Source organism: Rhincodon typus, chromosome 8 (assembly GCF_021869965.1).
Source record: "Rhincodon typus isolate 14 chromosome 8, sRhiTyp1.1, whole genome shotgun sequence".
Lineage (NCBI taxonomy): Eukaryota > Metazoa > Chordata > Chondrichthyes > Orectolobiformes > Rhincodontidae > Rhincodon > Rhincodon typus.
This window is the reverse complement of record NC_063339.1, coordinates 26,271,528-26,296,454: the sequence shown is the minus strand read 5'-3', so window position 1 is coordinate 26,296,454 and position 24,927 is coordinate 26,271,528. Positions and strand designations below refer to the sequence as shown.

Genomic DNA, 24,927 nt, shown 5'->3' with positions numbered 1-24,927 from the left:
TTCACTCAGAGTGAGTCAGCCTTCTATCTGACAACAGCTTTAGTTCCCATGTTTTTATTGGCACAATTATGATCAGCAAGGCACATTTCTATAAACCATCCCTCCCCTGGTCATGACAGTCTGAATGGTGTCGCTTTCTCGGGCTCTTTTCCAACTGATCAACCCGTAACATCCCAGTTCAAGATTTGACTACTTCTGGAAAGCCTTGCAACTCGACAACATTCCCTGAACTATTAGCAGTTTACCAGGCTTTAGATTTTTTAGGGCTTAGAGAGGTGGAGAACGCTGAGAAAAATTGTATGGGAAGACTGTCTTAATAAAGCATGGTCATTCCTTGCAAATATTAGGGAAGCCTTCTGAATTTTCAAATTCTGAGAATGTGGGAGAAGGTGATGATGACAGGGGATGTGGTATATTGCATCACCATGTGTTCTACAAGTACAAATCAGGTGGGAGAGGATCTGACAGTTTAAGGGTTAGATTCTGATACACATTCTGATCATGGAGAGCAAGAAAAGGCAATCTAACCAGGAGAGCCGCTGCCTAAAGTAGATTCCCAGGGCATGGACTGATGGCGTAAAAGAAGGGTCAGACATTTGGAAAGAGGACACAATAGTGGAACGAGCAGGGGACAACAAATACAAAAATTGGTTGTTTTATCGGTATATATTTAGAGTCATAGAGTCATACAGCGCAGAAACAGACCCCTGGGTCCAACTCATCTGTGCTGACCAGGAGTCCCAATCTGACCTAGTCTCATTTGCAGCATTCAGCCCATATCCCTCTAAACTCTTCCTATTTATATATCCATCCAGATGCCTTTTAAAAATTGTAAACATACCAGCCTCCACCACTTCATCTGGTAGTTCATTCCATACACGCACCACCCTCTGCGTGAAAAAGTTACCCCTCAGATCCTTTTTAATTTTTTCCCCTCTCACCTTAAACCTATGTCCTCTAGTTTTGGACTTTCCTATTCACCCTATCCATGCCCCTCATGATTTATAAGCCTCAGCATCTGCCGCTCCAGATAAAATAGCCCTAGCCTATTCAGCCTCTCCCGATAGCTCAAACCCTCCAGTCAACCAATGCTTCCACAAATAAGCTTTTTCTATTGTGACTGTATTAGAGCTTGTGGCTTCCGTTTGTGCAATAGCAAAAAAAAAGTTCAGGTTATGCAAATGAGGATGAAATCAGAAAATTTGAAAACTGCTACTGGCCTAATTCTTATGGTTGAAGGGGCATAGCCTTTTTATTTGTCCATTCTCATTAGTTTTCTCCTTCCTTTATAAACTCTTGGTTAATGTGGAGACTTTGAGGAGTGTTGGCTGCAGTGTTGTATCTTGCTCAATTGGTCATTAATTATGAATCATGATGATAAGTATCAACCAGCGACTTGAAGAGTGACTTTAAGGGAGAATCTAAACTTGGCCTCCCGCGCTGTCCGTGCTTTACCAAAGATTGTTACATAATGGTGAAGAGTGGAAAATGTGATGTTTTTCTTTTCTTCTCTAACTTTGAGCACGCAGGCCTACGGCAGCAATCAGCTCCCTCTGCAAGAATCTCCCCAAACCTCATTCAGTAGCACCAACCAAACCATTTAGAATAACAAGGGGAGCAGACGCTTGGGATTACCTGCAAAATCCCCACCCCAAGCAAGATGCCATTCTGTTTTAGAACATGCAGAAAAACAAAAACGTGGGTGTTATGTCTGGCGGAGAAAGTCCTGAGAAATTATAGTTCAATAGCACCAGTACATAGGCTTCAATGAGATGTTCATTTTTCTGCCCCAGACCTTCGATTCTTCAACCTCCTCCTTTCCAGATCTTTGCCATAGAGACACATTAATTGTTCAGTTTCTCAGTCATTGGTGTGAGGCAACAATTTATAGCAAATAGTTGGAGAGAACAATGGACTGACTGTCTTCAGGCTTGAGTTACTTTACTGGAGAGAGATCGATATAGACATGAAGCAAACACAGAAAATGCTGGAGAAACTCAGTAGGTCTGTCAGTGTCTGTGAAGAGAGAAACAGAGTTAACATTTTGAGTCCAGTATGGATAGATCTCCCTCTAATTTTCATTCCGGCTATGTTGGCTACAAGTCAATGTTGTGATCAGCCTACTGAGGCTAGTTGCTGTGTGTGGAACCTTGGAGCAAGAGGGAACATTGAGTATGATTCTTCTTCAGAGCAGAGCGATAGAGACCCAGCTTTTCCCAGTCTGAAGTCCTTCTGCCTCTGTATTGTTCATGATCACTAGCTGTTCAGCTGACCCAGAACCAATCAGAGAGTTGTTGTTAGGCTAATAACCTCTACCAAGCAAGACTGATCATGATTGCACAAACCAGTCAGCCTTCTGTTGCAGGGTGAACCTCACCATGCACACACACACTAGCAGGGAGGTTATGCTGGAACTGTACAAGTTGTTGGTTAGGCCACAGCCAGGGTATTGCATGTGGGGTTCTGGAATCCAAATTATAGGAGGGATGCAATAGAACCAGGGAGGGTGTAGAGAAGTTTTACGAGATTGTTGCCTGGGCTGGAGAGTATTAATTATAAAGAGAGATTGGATAGACAGGGGTTGTTTTCATTGGAGCAGAAGTGATTGAGAGGGGATATGATTGAGATGTACACAGTAATGAGGGGCATAGACAGGGTAGACAGAAAAATCTTTTCCCCTTGATGGAGGGATCAATGGCCACGGAGATGCAGGTAAGCAGCAGAAGGTTTAGAGAAGTAAAAAAAAAAATTCACCCAGAGGGTGGTGGGAATCTGGAACTCTACCTGTAAGGGCAGTAAAAGCAGAAAACCTCACAACATTTCAGAAGTATTTATTTGTGATGCCAAGGCATACAAGGCTTTGGGCCCAGTGCTGGTAAAAGGGATTAGAATAGTTAGGTGGTTGTTTTTGACTAGCATGGATGTGATGGACTGAAGGGCTAGTTTTCTGTGCTGTAGATCTCTATGATTCTATGATGCTGTGGTGCTGTGCCGACTTATCTCTCTGCCCAGCCCCGCTTGCAAAGCAGCATTGTAAACACAACTTACAATGAGTTCCAGTCACTTGTTTTTAAAAATGCAGTAATTCTTTTCACAGTTTTTGGATTTTAAAATGGTCCTTTTCCAATTTCTGACCATTATCAAAAATAAAGAAAAACAAAAAAGATGTAGTCTTTATGCTACATGGCCATTCCTTCACTGTCTCTGGGTCAAAATCCCGGAACTCTCTTCCTAAAGGCATTGTAGGAAAGTCTATAATACGTGGGCTGCAGCAGTACATGAAGGTGACTCACCACCACTTTTCTGAAGGCAATTAAGGTTTGACCCAGCCAGTGACGCCGACACCCCAAGAATGAATAAAAAAATTTGTAACTGGGTAGCAGCGTTCACATCCCATTGAAAGAATGAAGGAAAACTGAGCTTGGACCTGCCAGTTTAGCAAGTATTCCAGTATCTTCCTGGTTGAAATGCCAGTTGTGCATGCAATTGTCTGGATGATGAAAGGAGCCACATACTTCAAAAGCTACAGAAGTCCTTCAAAAAGAGTTCACAAACTAACTGTATTACATCTTTAAGCCATAAGAAAAATTGTGTGGGTTATCATATAAGTGGAATCTTAATGACTGATTAATCATTTTCATAGTTGTTATCAAGATGCACAATATAATTAAAATTTCCACCCACTCATCTGTCTACAATATAATTCAGAATCTGGCAGGTTAGTATTTAACAATTAGCTGCAGTGTGGAGCGCCTGGTGAGTAAGTAGCAGTTTAATATAAAAGGAAAATGTCAGCAATCTGTTGAGGAGCTGGGTGAGCATGGAGATATTTGTGAAGTTTATTTTATTAGAGTGATGGATAGTTTCACTCCCACACCATTCTTATTGCACAAAGGTGAAAATTCAGAGTGCCATTTATTGTGTGGCATTGCGAAAAGAAAAAATAAAGGATGCTCTGCATCCTTCTAATGACTGCAAATCTAATGAGTAAACAGAATCAGACATGTCAACCTGTTGCATTTTATATGGAAATTTGTGTTGTCAGCCTTGGCTGAGGGACAGAAAATGTTCTACTGCCAGTAGTATTGTCCTTTGAATGAGACATTTCGATTGTCTGCCATTTTAGGATTACATAATAAAAATCCTGTGGCAATGTTCAAGTAGAGCAGTGAGTTCTCCTGGTGTTCTGAATAAGATTTATCCTGCAACTAAAATCATTAAAACAGATCAGTTATTTCTGTCCACCTGTTGCTTTGGGAGCCAGTGTGCTGTCACCTTTCTGCAGGTTATGACAGTGATTATATTACAGAAACACTCCATTTCATGTGAAGCAGTCTAAAAGGGAAAGTGTCTGTATGAACTGCGGCAAGGGTGGAGAAGCGTGCTGTTGTAACTAAACAATTTTAAAGCTATCCAGCAATTAATGTTTAGAAATCAGAAAATTAGTCCATATCTACAGTCCCCATGATTTCTTTCTTCAAGACATTAATGAATTGGCATGATCTTCGATTCAAGAGCTGAAATTTTGGGGATTTATTCATCTCAAGTTAAAATGAGCCCACGGTCATCAATAGGTCATTGAACTGAAATTCAGAGTGATTTTGAGCTGTCAGCCACTTTGCTCAGCTTTTGAAACCTTTTGTTAAGATTGTTTGCATAAATAAACAAACAAACAAAGAATCACTAGAAGTGAATGGAGGATGTAAAAACATAAGGAAGAAGCATAGACCATGCAGTCCCTGAGCCTGCTCTGCCACTTGCTAAGAGATGTAACAATAAAATAATTGCTCAGCTTGAATTTCTTGTTCCTTTCTCCAACTCACAAGCACTTGTTGACTTTTTAAAAAAAATCTAAGAACATTCACTGATATCCTCAAGACTTCCCAAAACGGGGTTTACTGCCAATAAATCAGATTTCAAGCATACAAAAAATATGGGTGTGTTATCAATGTTATTAAACTTCCAATGCTAAGACCATTATGTATATTACTCAGTTCCAGAAATATTTTACCTTATTCCTCCATGATGCTTAAAATGCGCAGCTTCACGAAAAAGCACAGAAAAATAGAGTTCTATGTACTTGAATAATTGATTAAGTATTATTTTGCTTTAAAAAAGGTGCAAACAAGATAGTTAGCCTTCTCACAGCAAAGTTCAACAATGTAGCTGACAGCCAAATCAGATGAATCACCATTTAGCCTGTTTGCGTGTTCACCGAAGGATTAATGTTAGCCTCGCCACCTGCTGCTTGTGATGTGCTGTGAGATCTTTAACACCGGTGTGAATTGGCAAACAGAGTTATGGTTTAATTTCTCACTCAGTAAGATACAGGTTGAGTACTACACTGGAGGGTCCGACTAGTTTATATGCCCATGACCGGCAGTGGGTCTTGAACTCTCAGCCTTCTGAAATATAGACAAGAGCACAACCAGAGTCCAGCTGGGATTAATATAAATTTGTCATTAGTTTGACATTTGCACAATGGAAGCCTTTTAACATTGTCCACTGTTTCCTTGTGGCTTTATCAAGTATCCAGTGACACTAAAATAGATTTGACAGCAAAACATTTTTGAGCCTTTATATCCATTGTCATAGGTTATGATCCTGAACCTGTGTACTGTTACGAACATGGAGCTCACCACGTCAACCATGTTGACACTATGGTCAAGAAAGGACAGTAATGCCTCTACTTCCTCAGGAGGCTAAGGAAATTCCTCATGTCCGTAAAGACTTTTACAAATTTGTAAAGATGCACCATAGAAAGCATCCTGTCTGGATGCATTACAGCATGGTATGGCAACTGCTCCTCCCTAAACTAAAAGACTCTCTACAGAGAGTTGTGAACTCAGCCCAGTCCATAGCACAAACCAGCCTCCCATCTATTGACACCATATGTACTTTCCGCTGCATGAGGAAAGTAACCCACATAACCAAAGACCCCTCCCACCTCAGTTAGACCCTCTTCCACCCTCTTCTGATGGGCACAAGATACAAAAGTTTGTATACACGTACAAACAGATTCAAGAACAACTTCTTCCCTGCTGTTATCAGACTTTTGAATGGACCGCTTTAGTATTAATGTTGATCTCTCTCTGCACCTTCTCGGCAGCTGTAACACTGTATCCTGCATCTCTGTTCCGTTACCCTGCAGCACTTGTGTAGTACACCCTGCCTGTAAAGCAAGTAAGGCAACACTTTTCACTGTACCTCGAACACATGAAGGATTCAGTAAATCAAACTAACAGTGCTGCCAGGGAAGACTCTGTCAAAAGTGAGAGGCTACTATATAGCATTGGCCCTTTTCACTTCGAATGATTTTCACATAATCATTGCAATGCAAAAGGAAGTCATTCAGCCCGTCGAGTCTGCACCTGTTCTTCCAATGGGCATGATGACTTATCGTCTTTGTCACCTTTTCCCCATACTATGCTGTTCCTTTCTTTTCAGTTAATAATCGAACAGGTATACTGCCATTGGCCCTAGCCCTTCCAGACAGATGGGAGGGAAAAAAATTAGTGGTGTGACTTTCCTGTCCTTAGAAATGGCAGGCAGGATGGGAAAATATTTGTGTAGAGCTGGATGAACACAGCAGGCCAAACAGCATCAGAGGAGCAGGAAGGCTGACGTTTTGGGCCTAGACCCTTCTTCAGAAATAGGGGAGGGGAAGGGGGTTCTGAAATAAATAGGGAGAGAGGGGAAGGCGGGTAGAAGATGGATAGAGGAAAAGATAGGTGGAGAGGAGACAGACAGGTCAAAGAGGCGGGGATGGAGCCAGTAAAGGTGAGTGTAGGTGGGGAGTTAGGGAGGAGATAGGTCAGTCCAGGGAGGACGGACATGTCAAGGGGGCGGGATGAGGTTAGTAGGTAGGAGATGGGGGTGGGGCTTGAGGTGGGAGGAGGGGATAGGTGGGAGGAAGGACAGGTTAGGGAGGCGGGGACAAGCTGGGCTGGTTTTGGGATGCGGTAGGGGGAGGGGAGATTTTGAATCTTGTGAAGTCCACATTGATACCATTGGGCTACCTCTTGGGGAGCGCTTTGCAGAACACCTACGCTCGGTTCGCACTAAACAACTGCACCTCCCAGTCACAAACCATTTCAACTCCCCCTCCCATTCCTCAGACGACATGTCCATCCTGGGCCTCCTGCAGTGCCACAACGATGCCACCTGAAGGTTGCAGGAACAGCACCCCATATTCCGCTTGGGAACCCTGCATCCCAATGGTCCGAAAGGTGAGCCTTCCTGTTCCTCCGATGCTGCTTGGCCTGCTGTGTTCATCCAGCTCTACACCTTGTTATCTCAGATTCTCCAGCATCTGCAGTTCCTACTATCTCTGGGAAAATATTTGGGTGGTTTTCACCTACCTGTATCTCCAAGCTCAGGCTCTGGGCATGAATACTGACCTTTCCAACCTACTACCAATGAAGGCCCTTACATGGTGAATGAACAACCTCTCCAAGGCCTCATTTCATCACTGGCACAATTACCTGCTTCCCTGTGTGGGGAAAACAGGGCTGTCTGACAGGTTGGAGTGAAAGCCACCCTCCACTTTGCTCTCGCTTGTCCTGCTTTCATGGCTGTATCTGCAGGCAGCAGTTCCAGACACTGTGTAGATCCCTCTGGCTGCTGGTCTCTGATTGGGATGGGATGGGATGGACCTGTCAGCCACAGCTCGTTGTAGGTGCTAGCCGACAGATTACTTGACGTAAGTGTGTGACTTGCATTTGATCCAGTAGGTTCTTCCTTTGGTGGGAGCAGTGTGTATCTCGTTCTTAAGACGCCACACTTTGGCTTAGATTTTCCATTTTTTCTTCAATGTGTGAGAAAGAGTGTGACGAGAATAGAAGTAGCCACAATGGATGGTGAGACATCAGTCATTTGTTGCTATGTTGTGCTCAAACTATGCTCAAAGCCTTGTACCAAGTTGCTGCTGATTTCCCAATGCATCTTGGCACTGAGCACCATTGTATTTCTGGGAGGCTTCATAATGAACTAAATTGTTGTTGTATGGATCAGTCTTCTCCTGTAGCCTGCCCAGTGAAAACTTCACCTAAGTCCTCTGCAGCAGAAAATGCCCCTTTCGCACACTGGTACCTGCACTTTCCTTGCCCCTTCACAGAGTGCAGCACATATATGCCCAGTGTCACTCTGTAAGATACATGTAGTGCCAGTATCTGAGTTGGTGGCTGTGAGGGTGATATCAAGTGTCGATGTGCCTCCAGCATTACTGTTTTGGTGTTCCTCTATTTCCTGGTTGCAGTTTTTGGCTATCTGAAAGCAAAACACACAAGGCTAATGGTGAGAGGAAGGTGAACATAAAATGGTGCATCCTTTATACCATCCACATCTTGTTAGTCAGAAGCAGGTGTTGGATGAGGGTGAAGTGGAATATGAGAAGGTGGATTAGGAAGCAGGATACTGATTGTCTAGGGTTTCTGCATGCTGGTCACAATGGCATAAGCTGCAAGTGTTCCTATAATGGCCAACATCATCTCCTCTATGAAGGTTTGGACATACAGGCATGCTACCCCGTTTGGTTTGTTCCAGCTGCCTCAGATTGTTGAGGAGTCATAGTGATACAGAATGAGGCCATTTGGCCCATCTAGGTCTCTGTTTGACCAATCAATCAGTTATATTCCCCTGCTTTATCCCCGTAGCCTTGCAAGTTTATTATAAATGCACATCCAATTTCTTTTTAAAATCATTCTGCATCTCTTCTTGCACTCTCATAGGGAAAAAATTCCAGGTCATTCACTGTTCTGAGGAAGGATCACCGGACCCGAAACGTTAACTCTGATTTTTCTTCACAGATGCTGCCAGACCTACTGAGCTTTTCCAGCAACTTCTGTTTTTGTTCCAGATCATTCATTGTCATGGAGTCATACAGCATGGAAAAATAATTTCAGTCCAACTAGTCCAAGTTTCCCAAACTAAACTAGTCCCAATTGCCTGTGTTTGGCCCATATCCCTCTAAGCCTTCCCTATTCATGTACCTGTCCAAGTATGTTTTAAATGTTGTAACTGTACCTGCATCTAGCACTTCCTCTGGCAGTTCATTCCATATACGAACAACCCTCTGTGAAAAAAGTTGCCTCTCAGGTCCCTTTTAAAACTTTCTCCTCTCTCCTTAAAAAATATGCCCCCTCACCTAGTTTTGAACTCCCATACCCTAAGGAAAAGACCTTTGCTATTCACCTTATAATTTTATAAACTTCTATAAGGTAACCCCTCAACCTGCTACACTCCAGGGAAAAAAGTCCCAGCCTATCCAGCCTCTCCTTATAACTGAAACCCTCCAGCCCCAACAACATCCTGTTAAATATTTTCTGAACCCTCTCCAATTTAACAATATCCTTCCTATAACAGGGCAACTAGAACTGTACACAGTACTCCAAAAGTGGCCCCACTAAAGTCCTGTACAAACTCAACATGACATCCCAACTCCTATACAGTGGTCTGAGCAACAAAGGCAAGTGTGCTAAACACCTTCTTAACCACCCTGTCTATCTGTGATGCAACTTTCAAAGAACTAAGTACCTGAACCCCTAGGTCTCTCTGTTTGAAAGCACTACCTAGGGTCCTAAAAGTCTCAAAATCTGTGTACCCTAGACCTTGTGCCATCATTTGATGGGAACAGTTTGTTTTTGTTTACCGTGCCTAAACCTGTTATAATCTTGAACACCTCTATCAGATTTCCCCTTGGTCTCCTTTTCTCGAAAGAGAACAACCCCAAGTTTTCTAATGCATATTGTAACTAAAAAACCCCAACCTTTGAGCTATTCTGGTCAATCTCCTCTGCACCCTCCTTAAGAACCCTCACCTCCTTCCTTAACCATAACTGGACACAGTACTCTACTTGAGCCTAAACAATGCTTTATATAGGCTCAGCATAACATCCCTGCTGTTGTACTTAATGGTTGGACTTACAAAGCTGAGTTCTCATGTGCTTTGCTAACCACTCTCTCAGAATGTCATTCCACCTTCAGAATTGATGCACATGCCCCCACCCCCAGCTAGGTCTGTCAGCTCCTACATCCTCTTTGGAACTGCGCCATTAAGTTTACATTGCTTCTCTTTGTTCTTCTAACACTTCATGTTTCTCTGTATTAGCTTGCATGCAGCACATACTTGTCAACTTTGCCAATCTATGACCTATTGCAGTCTACAGGTACCACTTTGTCTTGCAAGAGAGAGGGAAGTGCAAGAATTAATGTGATGAAATATATTTGCATAATGTCGGTATAGAGTATTAGCAGTGTAAGTCTGTAAGGGTGTGGTAGAGTATATGAATGTTGGGTTGAGTCCTGATTGTTACACATTGTTGGTAGGTGAGTGATGGAGGTGTGGTGAATTTAGGAGTTACAAAGGTTTGATTGCTATCTTTGTTCAAGGTGAATTTGTATTCACTGACCTTGACCACTTGTGTGATGTCACCGAACTAGGTGTACCACTCCATCAAGGTCCTAGGCTTAAACTCCTGGCAATGATTTCCACATTATCTCCTCCTGCTCCAGGACCTCATTCCCCTGTATATACAGAACATTTCCTGCCATTTTCATTTCTTCCACTAGTACTTCCAGTGTAGCTTGGAGTGAGCTGTGTCTCATGTTGTGTTATTCTACACTGTTTCCCAGATCAGATTCACTTCTTGTTTGACTGTTAGCGTGTTCTGTAGCCACAATCATGATCTCCTTTAGAAAGTGCAGGTCAGTTTGCAACTTATGGTTTTGATCCCCTGCTGGTATGTACAGGCATTGAGAAACAGTTTTAGTGCTGGCTGCACACAGCAATCATACCAGTGAGCAGGGAGCACAAATTGCCACATTTCAAACAATAGGTATGGGTTGTATACATACCAACCACCCTGATATCTCAGGACGTTTCGTAGCTTGTTCAACATAATGAAAGAAGAAGCTATATTCTTTTTGATTTTAAACTATTGTTTTATCCCTTGCTTTCATTTGATTTTGCTTGACTTCAAATTGCAGAATAGCTCTGTGTTACATTTTATACTCAGCTTTAATTGTCTAGCAATTTTAAGAAGCAGTAGAGAAATGAGAGAATACCTTCAAGGAAAATAATATGTTCCTTCAAGGATCTTAGGATAGCTGAAAGGACTTGACAGCCTTTATGTACTTTGAAGTGTATTCACTTTTATAATGCAAGGTAATGTTAGGAGCTATTATTTTTTTAAAAGGTTGTAATAGGGTACTTGGATAAATTAAGGTAATCAGACAGAGTCAACATGGTTTTGTGAAAGAGAAATCATATTTGACCAATGTGTTGGATTTGAGGAGCTAACATACTGCCGATAAAGGGGAACCAGCCAATGTAATGTATTTATATTTGCAGAATTTGATAAGATCAAAGGTTATTCCAGAGAATAAAAGCGTATGTTGTAGTAGTCAGCACAATGGTATGGATGGAAGATTGGATAGGGATCAGTGCAGGAAGCTCAATTGTTTACAATTTATATAAATGACTTGGATGAAGGGATGGAAGGTGTGATTGCCAAATTTGCTGATGACACAAAGATAGGTAGGAAAGTAAGTTTTGAAGGGAACACAAGGAAGATACAAAAAGATATTGATAGGTTAAATGAATGGGTAAAGACGTGGCTAATGTGGAGAAATATGAAATTGTCCATTTTGGCAAAAAGAATAAAAAGGAAGCATATTATGTGAAAGGTGATGGATTGTAGAGCTCTGAGATGCAGAGAGACCTGGGTGTCCTTGTGTATGAGCCACAATGGATTAGTATGTAGGTGCAGCAAATAATTACGAAGGCTAATAGAATGTCATCATTTATTGTGAGTGAAATTGAATCCATATGTAGGGAGGTTATCCCTCCGTTATATTAGGCACTGGTGAGACCACATCTGAAGTACTGTGTACAGTATTGGTGACCTTATTTAAGGAAGGAAAGAGATGGATTAGAGGCAGTTCAGTGAAGGTCCATCAGACTAATATCTGAATGGGCAGGGGAATCTTAAGAGAGGAGGTTGGATAGACTAGACTTGCATCTATTGGAGTTTTGAGGTGACAATGACAGAAGTGTTACGGTGCAGAAGGAATTTATTTGACCCATTGTTACTGCAATAGCCCACTAAAAGAACACTATTATCTAGTGACAATCTCCTGCTTTCTCTCTTTACCCTTGCTCATTTTTTTTAACCAAACAATCATGTAATGCCTTCTTGAATGCCTATATGTTCTGACTGAAACATATAAGATCCTGGAGAACCTTGACAGGGTAGATGTAGAGAAGATGTTTCTGGTTCTGGGAGAATCTAGAACTAGGGGTCACTGACCTAAAGATCAAGGGTCGCCATTTAAAACAGAGTTTGGCAATTTTATTTCCCCTGAGAGAGTTGTGAGTCTTTGGAACTATCTTTTTGAACAGGAGCTGGAAGCAGAATTCTTCCAAAAGATAGCAGTAGATTGATTTGTGTTAGACAAAGGGTTGAATGGTGGACCAGGTTGAAGGGGCTGAATGCCCTAGTCCTGCCTGTTCATATGTCCATATTTAACAACGCGGTGGTAATTGTCCGGGATGTGGGAAGGCCTTCCAAAGATAAGCTGCTGACACCAGCCTCTCCCTCTGCTTCAAATTCATTGATGCTATAGTTGCTGATGTACACCCCAGCTGTATCTCTGATAATAATGTCTGTATATGCCACCTCTGTTGGAAGTGCACGACCATAAGATTTGCCTCAAGTGTCGTGTTCTTCCTGGTCAAGTAGTTTGCTGACTTTCACTGTGAGGAATGGTGTGATTTCTATTGTAGATAGGACTGTATCTCAGCAAGCACTGAACCTAGAGAGTGAGTAGGGAGACAAAAAAAGTAGAGGAAACTATATGATTTCTAATCCAGTGATCATCCCAAGAGATAAATAAGATATTAAAAACAAAACATTAACTTTCAAAACAACTGTTGTGGCAGAAGTTTTTTTTAAAAAATGTATTTTTGGCAATCGTGGATCTTTATTTGATTCTCTGGAATGTTAAAACATTAAAAAAAATAGAGCATTGAGTATTGCACTCTTAGGTCCTATGTGGAAGGGTTTGGTGGGATGATGAATTATTGCCCATGAATTATTGTGACTTCTTAATAATTGCTTTATCTTTGGGAGATGTCAATCAGAGAAGAGACATGGTCACACATAATGCAGGGCCTAGGAGTAAGCTAGATGCACTGTTAGGTATTTCTAACCAACTGACTTATGAGACAGCTCGAAAACCGGTGATCTGCTCCTCCATCCAGAGCACTGGACAGAGGGCAGGTGAAAAGAAATAACTGAGGAGGAAAAGCGAATAAAGGAGCCAATTATCTGACTCTCTCATAATTAGTTTCACTTTTCTTCTCTCTGTAGTCACACCTGAGGCCATTGGCTTTTTGTCAGCAGTTGGAGTCTTTGTTGTCTTGTTGGCATTGCTCTTCCTCTTCATCAACAAAAAACTGTGCTTTGGAAAAGTCGGTGGACTCAAGTGTCTTGAACTGAAGCGAAAAAAGAAACAAATACGAGAAAAAGCTGGAATCCACAGGGGTCTTGGTGAGTCTCTTGCATTTTCATCAATGTGGTGGTGGACATTTGTGGGCTTCCTCTTCAAATATATTTCTAAAAAAGTCAGGTAAAAGAATTCAAATTAATTTAGCATCTTTCTTTACCCATCTGTTTAGGTTTAACCTGGGAAACTGATCAAAGATAATGACATAAGGGAACCTCATCAATGTTAGTTAGTAACACAGTGTTTGTCCTATTTCAACTGCACAGAGCATAATTTCTTAAACCATTAGACTCACAAGTGCCCCAAGCCCAATTGCTTCAACACTGATGGTGTTATTGAAACTGAGCAGACAAAAATCTAAACAGGTGTTAAAGTTAATAATTATTCATACAAAAAAAGTGAATGGTTTGATATTTAGAATAGTTACAGCACGCAATAAGCCATTTGGCTGGTTGCATCAATGTCAGCTCTCTGCAAGATCATCTCATCTGTTCCATTCACTTGCTTATTCCCCATAGACTTGCAATTTCTTTCCTTTCCAGATAATTATCTAATTCCCTTTGAAAGCTCTGATTGACTCTGCCTCCACTACACCCTTTGCAGTTCATTCAAAATTCTAAGAAGTCACTGCATTAAAAAATGTCCCCATGATGATAAACCTTTAAAGGGAGGTGAGTTCCTTCCTATCTATGGAGTTGAAATTATTCCTGATAATGCCAACAGATGAGCATTTAAGATTCTCAATTTGTTACTTTAACCCATTTATTTTAGAAACACCTCAGTTAATGACTCCTTTAAGATCATTGTTACGACAATAAGACAAGGGTGTTGTGTAAGAGCCGAAACAACTGCGGATACAGTAAATCAGAAACGAGACCAGAAATTGCTGGAAAAGCTCAGTTCTGGGAAGGGGCACTGGACACAAAACATTAACTCTGATTTCTCTTCACAAATGCTGCCAGACCTGCTGAGCTTTTCCAGCAACTTCTGTTTTTGTCAAGGGTATTGTATGAAAGTCTTCAATGCTCATTTACTGGCATCACTCACGAGTATCTTCTAGTCACATAATCATGAGTAAAGGCAGTCTGAAAAGGTAATTAGGGACTGGAACATTCAGCCATAATGAAGGTTTCAAGTGGAAGAACTGTTAACATGTCTGATTGACACTTCACAAAGTGCAATAAAGGAATTTAAAATAGGCAATTCATTTTAATTAGAAATCAGTCATTGATTTGTTTTGCACAAATTGCATGTAGGAATTAACACTAACTTCTGCAGTGTTTTGTATTAAACAATACTCATTGATTTGTACTTATGTTTGACCATGACAAATGTGTTTAGCTACAGGTTACAGGTCCTAAATACTGATCAATTTTTAATTGTCTGATTCAGTTATTAATAAAACTTTGTTTTTGTTTGCCATTTTAGAACGATTGGCACTGTGACAACCCTTGAATATTTGGCTAAGTTTATGCCTGCAGCACCAGTGCACAATAACATCAGAATCAATAATAATGCTGACTTGGTGATGCAATAAAAATGTACTTTAATATTTCTTCTGTTATAAACTTCTGCCAGGGCAGGGTAATCATACTAATTTGCAGTCACAACCACTGCCAAGTTAAATGTTGTTTTTAAATTGGCACACAGCCTTGGGAACTGCACTGCTGAGAGCCCAATTGAGCTAGCATATCACCACAGTTAGGTCAACAATCTAGAGTATTTAATCAAATAAGCAGTTTACCAGAAAGTCCAGTGTATATATTAAACCTAAAATAGGCTCAACACTATATGCTAGTTACTTGATTTGTTTTCATTCTCTAGTTCTTTTCTTTCTCTGCCCTTCCCTTCCTGGAGACGGTGACTCATACTTATCATTATGCTTCCATAGTTGCTGGCAGCTCTCCAGTACCCAACTTACTTAGGTAAGCCCAGCAACATAGAACAATCAGAAAAATAATAGTGCAGAAGGTGACCATTGTGCATGTATCACGATGCTGATTCCTCAACTGAAGCTGGCTGAACAGTTCCCTTTTATATTCATCCTTTTCAAAAACGTATTCGATTCCGTCATTAAGGATTTTACAATCCCTCCCTCAATAATCATTTGTGGCGAAGCATTGCTTGTATTAATTGCTATTTGCAGAAGATAATTTTACTAAATTGCCTTGTTGTTCTAATGATAGTCTCTGTTACTCATTCAGCAACCAATAGAAATGGTTTTGCAGTATATTGCCCTCTCAAACCATTTCTAAATATTGAAAGTTTCTTTTATTTTCCCCCTCATTGGATCATAGGAACAGGAGTAGGTTATTCAATACAACTGAGGCAGATTGAACCTCAAAGGCATTTATTCACCCTATCCCCGTAACCATGTATGTCACTGGTAATCAAAGGCTGAGCATTTGTAGCTCTCTGAAGTAGAGGATTCCAAATGTTCAGAACTCTCTGAGTAAAAGGTTCACTGCTTAGCTGAGATATAAGTGCCACCCCTCTCACTTTTAAATTGTGCCTCCTGGTTCTAACTCCCCAACCATAGATTCGTACAGTGCAGAAAAAGCCCTTGGCCCATCGAGACTGCACTGACATAAATACCAATAAAAGTGTGCTAATCCCAATTTCCTGCATTTGTCCCATATCCTTGAATATTTGAAGTACTCATCCAAATATTTTTTTTTCTGAAGAAGGGTCATGACCCGAAACGTCAACTTTCCTGCTCCTCTGATGCTACCTGGCCTGCTGTGTTCCTCCAGCTCCACACTGTGTTATCTCTATTTTTCACAGATTGTAAGGTTTCCAGTCTTCATGACCTTCCCACGCGCTGCATTCCAGATTCCTACCACCCACTGAGTGAAAATGTTTCTTTCCAAATCCCCTCTGAATGTCCTGCCCCTTACCCTAAAACAATGCCCTTTTGTGATTGACCCCTCAACCAAGGGGAACAGCTGCTGTCTATTCACCCTGGCCAAATCCTGGTGAACCTCCTCTTAACCCCCTCTAGGTTTATCACATTCTTCCTGTAGTGATGTAATTGGAAGTGCACACAGTGCTCCAGTTGTGGCCTGACCAACACTCAGTACAATTCCAATATTACCTCCTTGCTCTTACACTCTATGCCACAACTGATGAAAGGAAGTGTCCCATATACCAATTCACATGCTGTGATGACTTCAGGGATCTGCAAATAATTCTGTTCCTCTAAGCTACCCAATGTCTTGTCATTCATTAAATACTCCCTCATCTTGTTTATCAGGCCATCTGCCACTGGTCAGCCCATCTGACCAACCCATCTATATCTTCCTGTAACAACCAGGGGAAACATCTTACCTCCATCTGCCCTATGTATCCCTTTAAGGATTTTGAAAGTTTCAGTAAGATCATCCTTCATTCTTTGGAACTGTAGAAGGTATAGGCCCAGACTGCCCACTGTCTCTTCATAGGATAGTCCCACCGTCTCAGGACAAAAACAGAAAGTACTGACAAAGTTCTAAAGAAGGGTCACTAGACTTGAAACATTAACTTTCTTCTTCTTTTCACAGATGCTAGCAGACCTGCTGAGTTTCTCTAGCACTTTCTGATTTTGTTTTAGATCCCCAGCATCCGTATTTCTTTGTTTTATTTTACCGAGTCTGGTGAACCCTGTTCCTCTCCTTCTATGGCAATGATATCTTCTTTGAGATAACAAGATAAAAACTGCACAAAGTACTCCAGGTGCAGTCTAACCAAGTTCCTATGCAATTGAGATAAGACTTCACTACTCCTGTACTCAAATCCCCTTAAGTATGTTAGACTTCCTAATACCTTTCTCCACCTGCATGTTGGCCTGCGGTGACTCTCTGTTTCTAGAAGAAATGGCTCATTTTTTGAACCTTTCTTCATCCTGATATGATTCCCATGAATCTTCACTCTGTTTTCTCATAGATTCAGTATCCTTCCCATACTGGGATGCAAAGAGCTGGTTTCAGTGATCATGCTATGATCTCACATAAATTCACTTCTTGCTTGTGTCTAAAATGATTTCCTGTCAAAAACTCATAGCATCAGTGTCAGCAGACAGACTAACATTGAGAACATCATGACAGAGTCAGATCCTGACTTCGTTCAACTTTTTCATGCACACTTTCCAATAGGAGTAATTGGAAGTGAAGTCCTGATGGAATATTTCCCTCTTCCCAGCAGCATCAGTGCCATTCGTGGCTGACATAACACTGTACTTAGTGATAGAGTCATACAGCATGGAAACAGACCCTTTGGTTCAACCAGTCCATGCCGAACATAGTCTAAACTAAACTAGTTCCACCTGCTTACTCCTGGCCCATGTTCCTCCAAACCTTTCCTATTCATGTACTTATGCTGACTGTGGAAAAAGGTAAATTTTTTGTTTTCAAGGACGTATGGGGCCTGGTGTTTTGAGAGTCCTTAAAGGCACTGTCGGATGTATGGAAAATGCTGGTGTGTTTCCCGTCGATCCTCTGAAAGCCCCATTAGAGAATGGCACACAATGCCAAAGAAAACATAAACTGTGAATATATGCACGATCGCTTTTTCCTGACACTTTATCAACAGCATGAAAATACACTGAGATTGTTGGAGTGTTTGCACTGCCATGGTGACTTAGTTAATAGAATATATCAACGTAGGACATTCTTGCTTAAATTAAGGAGTATAACACTGCTGCTTAAAGTGGGACGCATTATAATTTTAATTTAAGAACAACATACTTAAACTTGAAATCCCTTGTTGACAATTTATTGAAAATGTGTTTGCTTTCTATACTAACAACCCACAAATGCAGGATGTAAAATCTGAAACATTTTTATTAGATGTTCGGAGCAGAACACTTGATTTTCGTTGGTTGAGAACAATCGCAGGAAAAGGAAGCAAGAAACAAAAAAGTAGCAACACTGCTTATGCAATTCAACCTTTTCTCAATAAACTGCTACTTAAATCTTCTTTTGACATGCTTTGTTCCTGCTCTGAGTGCCCTGGTCCGTTTTCAGCGCTGGTGTTCCATTTCCTGTCCAATCTTCCAAGGAATAATAAGTTGGCCAAAGATATTGAATTGACATTGGATTTCATGCACTTAAAAGCCTGTCTCTGAGGGACATGGATTTTCTTTAGCTTTGTTGAAATCCCACCAACTATCCCCCTGGCCCTGCCCATCTTGCCCTCTGCCATGACCCTCAACTCTTGCAACTGGCAACTTAAGGATTTCTTAACCTTAATCTGCCATTTCAGGCTATTTCTTCCAACAAAGACTTGTAATTCTCACCATGCCGATAATTTAAATTACATTAACATTTTGTTGGTCTTGCCCACCTCTGCTGTTGCTATTGAATTCACTGGATTGTTAAAATCATGACATTAAAAATTGTACTTCACTCCCTCTGGGCCGAAACACAAACCATCATAAACTTCTGTTCAGGGGTTAGATTTGCAAGCAAACAAGTTCATATGAGATTTGAGATCTTTAAATAAAATCTGCAGGCATATAGAGATTTCCTCAGCCATTGCATTTGAAAACATAAGCAGAAAATTTTCTGACACAACAATATTCAGGTTCAGAACCTGCAAAGCCCCATTACTCGATCTGTGGATAAGATGACAGCTATCAGCACCCACACAGTGTAAATCAAAGGGAGCACACACTTCCTGCTTTCCTTTATTGAGACTCTCAGAGTTGGAGGAGAAGTGAGATTGAACATTGCAATTACGAACCATTTCTTCCGATTTCTGGTACTTGATCTCATATATCCTTTGACCTTCACTAAAAGTGCTGATGAGTTTTTGGAATCCAGTGAGATACATGGAATTACATGCAGCGTACAGCACAAAAACAGGCCATTTCATTCAACTGACCCATATAACTGCACCTATGCCTCCTCCCACCCCCCTTTATCAAAATCTATAATAGGAGCTTCTACTCCTTTCCCCTCATGTGTTTTTCTAGTGTGCCTTGAAAAGGAGCTATAAGTTTTATGAGATTTGGTTTTTATCCTAGGGAATCTCTGTAATCAAGTGTTCATTTTCTGTTTTCTCTCTTAAATGATTTAAACATTTAGCATTCAAATGGTTCCCAATGTCAAGATACTAATACAGTTTTGGACACATTTGTTAATATTCCTGCTTTCCTTTCCTGTTGCAATGTATTCCAAAAAAAATCAATTTTTTTCCATTGATTGCACAAGGCTATCTGGTGAGAATGAATGGTTATATCGTTCTCTTCTTATCTTCAGCAGCAAAAAGTATATTTTTATTTGACCTTAATGTCTGAACTTTCTTTTGATGCCTGAACAAATTCATGTGTTTCTAAAACTGCAACACAGAAATCATGCAATACTGACAATTTACAGATACAGAGAGCACTCCGTATTGTACAGCAACATTTTTGTTCATATTGAAATAAGTTAGGGGAGATATATCAGAGACACAATTATAATTGATATAAATATTAATTAGAATAGAGAATAGCGCCAGAGGTCTATTATGTAGGTAATGTGATTCCTTTATTTAAAGACGGCGAGAACAATTCCCAGGAACTATAGACCATTAACATTGTTGGTAGGAAGATAATCGAAGCCTTATGGAAAGTTATATTAGAAAAGCATGTAGAAACTGAAAATATGATCAAAACTGTCAGCATAGAATTACAGAATCCTTACAGTGTGGAAGCAGTCCATTCGACCCATCTGAAGAGCATCCCACCCAGACCCAACCCCCACCTTACCCCTGTAACCCTCCATTTCTCATGGCTAACTCACCTAGACCGCACAACCCTGGATACTATGGGAAATTTAGCATGGCCAATCCACCTAACCCGCACATCTTTTTGACTGTGGGAGGAAACTGGAGAACCCAGAGGAAACGCACACAGACATGGAGAGAATGCGCAATCTCCATACAGACAGTCGCCCGAAGGTGGAATTGAACCCAGGTTCCTGGAGTTGTGAGGTGACCATGTCCCAGTGGATTTTAAAATGGATGGTCATACTGGCCAAACTTACTGAATATTGTGAAGAAATAGTGGAAAGTGTAGACAATGGTAATGCAGTTGGAATAATATATTTGTACTTTCAAAAGGCCTTTGATAAAGCTAAAACATGTAAAGTTAGCGGATAGGTAACCCGATGAAATAACAAGTTGGCAACAAAGCAGAAATTGGAGAGTCGGGGTTAGAGGTAATTACTCAGACTGGCAAAAAGGTGGGAAGTTGCATTCCTCAAGGATCATTGCTAGGGACCACCATTGTTTATGTTTGCATAAGCAATTGGGAATTGGAAATTGAAACAAGGTTGTAGACCATACTAGATTGGAGTGTAGTTAATTCACAGGGGGACTATGACAAAATACAGGAAGTCATTAATAACCTTGCAGAATAGGAACAGTTGGCCACTTGACCCTTTGAGCCTGCTCCATCATTTGTTATGAACATAGCTGATCTTCTGTCTCAGTGTCATGCCCTGCTTTCTCCCCATACCCAAAGGTACCTCTAAAATCTAACAATTTTTCTGTCTCTTTTCTTAAGAATATTTAGTGACTTGAACTACACGAGTAAGAAAAGTTTAGAAGGATATGAACCAAATGCAGGCTAGTGGGATTAGTTTAGTTTTGGATGAGTTAGACCCAAGGGTCTATTTCTGCGCTGTATGACTCATTGATGTACACATGACTGGTAAATGGTCTTCAATATAGATAAATGTGATGTGGTTCATTCTGGTAGGAAGTAATGGGTCGAAAGGAGCTGGAGAAGTGAAAATTACCAGAAGTAGCCAAGGAGGTTAGTAAAGCCATAAAGAAGCAAACAAAACTCTGTCCATTTGGAGAGAGAGAAATTGAAAGGATAGAAGTTACAGTAAACCAATTCTGAAACCCAGAACTCACATAAAGCTGGATTTTAGGAGGTGTTGTGATTTAGGGAGTGTTGTGGTGGGAAGCCTGTCTATTATCATAATGGCTTGCCCCACAGCAGTTTAACTTCTACTTGTTTTAACTTTATTAAAGGCCTTCTGGAAATACAAATATAATATCTCTACTGCAATACCATTGTTTACACTTTCCATTATTACTTCAAAATATTCAATAAGTTTGGCCAGCATGATCATTCATTTTAAAATGCATTGTAAGGATGGCAGCTTCCTTCCCTAAGGGACATTACCAAACCAGATGGCTTTTCTTGACAATTACCAACAGTTTCACGATCGCCATTAGACTTTTAATTCCAGATTTTTTGTTTGCTGTACTCAAATTCCACCATCTGCAATGATGGGTTTTAAACTCAGATCCCCAGAATGTTACATGAGTCTGTAGATTAATAGTTCAACAATCCATCCTACCAGGCCATTGCTAACATCCTACAATAATTCAGACAGGTCTCAGGATGGGTGGTGGCTGGAGGTCTGCCAATTGGATTAAATTTGCCACCACCTTCTCCCTAAGCTGTCAGGCATGCTGTGACATGTTCCATATCCTTGTATCAACAATATTACGGCATTGAAGATGGTGCAAAGATAATTTACCAAAATGATATAGGAATTGAAAGCTTAAACTTACCTAGAAAAATAGACAGCCTTGGGACTCTTCTCTCAAAGAGACTGGGTTTTGGAGTTTGACTTGATGCATCACCACACCTGGAGACCATAAATATAAACTAGTTCAACATCAAATTCAGGAGCAACTTCTTTTTTCTTAAAATATGAGACTTGTGACCATGTAAGTGTTGGACACATTTGGCATGGAGAGGGAATTAGGTAAGGACCTGAGGAAGATAGAAGTACTATGCTGTGTTGATGGGGCAAGTTGAACAGGATCTGTATTGGCATTTGTACAGCCTAAATTTTGCTAATAGACTGTTTGAGCAGATTAGCCTCTTTCTGTGTGCGATCATACACAATTGTGTGTAGTTGTTTGTTTTAGCCTATGCTACCAAGCCATCGCAGTAAATTAGAAGGTACAGCAGAATGGATAATGCAGGAAGACTCTGCAGATATGTGGTGGTTAGGTTTGCTGTATCCTATGTAGTGAATGTCTGATCTTACCACTGCCATCAAAAGGAATGTTGGACAATGATGGGCACTTCTTCTGTGGGTGGGAGGCTGGGGAAAATGAGAGAGCCAGTCAATTGAGTTTCACTTCAAGCAGATCTACTTGAGAGCAGGACTGATAGATGCCTGTGAAATGTAGGGTGATTGTTCTTCTGACTGGGGATTGGAATTGGTGAAGGTGAGACCAACAGGCTTCTCAGTGCTGTTAGATGTTGTTTGGTAAAGAATAGATTTCCTTTATAATACTTTTGTCAATGAAAAGAATCCTAAATTGAAATGATGTCGAAAATTTAAATGTATTTTTTTCCTGGTCCATATATACAGTTTTATGTAGAATGTGGGTATACAGGAATACATGATGGATTGAATTTAACCTAAACCAAAATCATTGGATTTCGTGGTATTGCTCAAAAAATGATGAAAGTGCATAACCTTCGCTGAGGCTGCCACTGGTCTTGGTACCTAGTGCATTATGGATCTGGCAATAAAGTGATTTGAGGTTACACACCTCAATATTCTGCATGGATGTCACTGACAAATTACAGCCATTTCTCTGGACATCCTATAATGTAAGTAAAGAAAATGAAATGTAATTGAGGATAATTTTGGGATCTGCTGCTTGTCCTGTTACAGCCTTGGGTTTACAGGGGACACCCACATAGCTGTGAGATGCTGGAGAGTTACCACCAGCTGTGGAACTATAACTAGAAAGTCATCATCTGGAGTTAAAAAAAAGACAAGGGCAAAAAGAACAAGGGAGTTGTTGGGATAACAAATGAAATTAATTTCTGGGGGCTCGACAGGCTATCTATAGAGAATTTAAACATCAGTGTTGTTTTTATGACTTGCCTTTCTCTGTTTGGAAATATAAAGCTAGGACTTATATTAAGTCTCTAACTTAGGAAATGTCCCAGGGTGCCTATAGAAACTACTAGGAGTAGTGGCCAAATGCTTAGTCAAGGAATTATGGACTGAGAAGCAATCTTGTGAGGTGTAAACTAAAAATATTGTATCAATAAAATTCTGAATGCAGACATGGCCGTAAATGGTGAGGAAAAGATGTAAAGTTGTTTTGTTGCCCAGACGACTCCCTTGGCTAGATTGCTGGTTTGCAATGCAGAGTGACATCACGAATGCAGATTCAATTCCCCCACAGGCAGAGGTCACCCTGAATGTTCCGCCTTCTTAGTCCTTAGATTAAAATCATCATTAGTCATCTCTCTATAATGAGGTAGGAGCCTATAATCCTCTGGGACGAGACAACTTTCATTTTTGTGTTCTAATTCTTGTGATTATTTAAGCTTTGTAAATTAAATCAATTCTGTCGAAGTCATATTTTAGTCAACCTTCCAAAGTATCCTCCTACTTTCTCCTTCATAAATGATGTGTGAATTCTGTAAAGCAGCCTTCTTAAATTAATACATTCTATCTTATTTAGATAGATCTTATGAGATGAGTAACTCTTCATTTATCGTTTGTGTTACTTGACTATGGATTGGCTTGTTTTCCCTTTGGTCTAGTGCCCTGTCGCAGTGCCTTTTGCCACTAGTAATGTCAGTGACTGCTTTCTGGAAGTGACTGACTTTAATTGATTATGATCCTCATTCTGTAGCTGAGAACAGAGTAACTGGCATGTTGACAGATTAAAATGTCTGGACCATTTCACGATCAAGCATTCTGCAATCCATTGATTATGGCTTCTGAAGAACTTCCGAAGAAGGGTCCATTCACGCAGTCCTTCTCTGATTGGATGTCGCAGATATCTGAATCATTCCAACAAGCTGGGAGCTCCATTTCCAACAGCTTTCTAAATCTTCGTCAAGGTGCATCCAGTCCAATGTCGAATTCTGCAGTTTCAACTTCCTCAACAAATGCAGAGCAAGATGATCAGGAACAAGACCGAGCCCTGAAAACTGACTCTGGTTTACATGCTGATGATGATTCTCTGGGCAAACGTTGCACAGAAATTGATTTACAACCGGACACTGATGCAGCATTGGAATCTTCCGAATACCAAGCTGTTGAAATGGGGTTGCATGATGGTAAAAGCGCAATTCCTAGACATCAGCCTGGTGCTTATGGTTTACAAGATGAAGACTTTGGACAAGTTACTTCAATTTCGTACAATGGGATAGATTCAAAAGATGTAACTGTTATAAAGGCCAATATGTATAGCAATGTCAACCATTATGACAATGAAACCCTGAATGATCTAACTGCTATTCCAGAAGAAGCAGAAAACCTCAATCCTGAAATCGGATCTGATTATAACTACGCCAATGTGAAGTGTGAAGCAGATTGTAACGAAACTGATGTGAAATTTCAGGCAGGTAAGAAGTAAAGGAAAAGCTTCCCAATAAAGCATCAAAATATGTAGATAA

The 24,927-nt window shown here is 40.6% G+C and overlaps 1 protein-coding gene and 1 long non-coding RNA gene across 4 annotated transcripts in view; both read left to right on the top strand.

Moving 5' to 3' along the window:
- Positions 1-24,927, top strand: part of LOC109916454 — a 387,714-nt gene that overhangs the window by 287,350 nt on the left and 75,437 nt on the right. The gene's annotated exons all lie outside the window — the stretch shown is intronic.
- The window catches only part of LOC109916456 (synaptotagmin-16-like), a 64,612-nt gene that overhangs the window by 16,571 nt on the left and 23,114 nt on the right, over positions 1-24,927 (top strand). For both annotated transcript variants that reach the window (XM_048600000.1, XM_048600001.1), the window contains exons 2-3: positions 13,370-13,549; positions 24,159-24,876. In XM_048600000.1, the coding sequence (XP_048455957.1) occupies positions 24,195-24,876 (682 nt within the window). In that variant the 5' untranslated portion in view covers positions 13,370-13,549; positions 24,159-24,194. The remainder of the gene's footprint in view (positions 1-13,369; positions 13,550-24,158; positions 24,877-24,927) is intronic.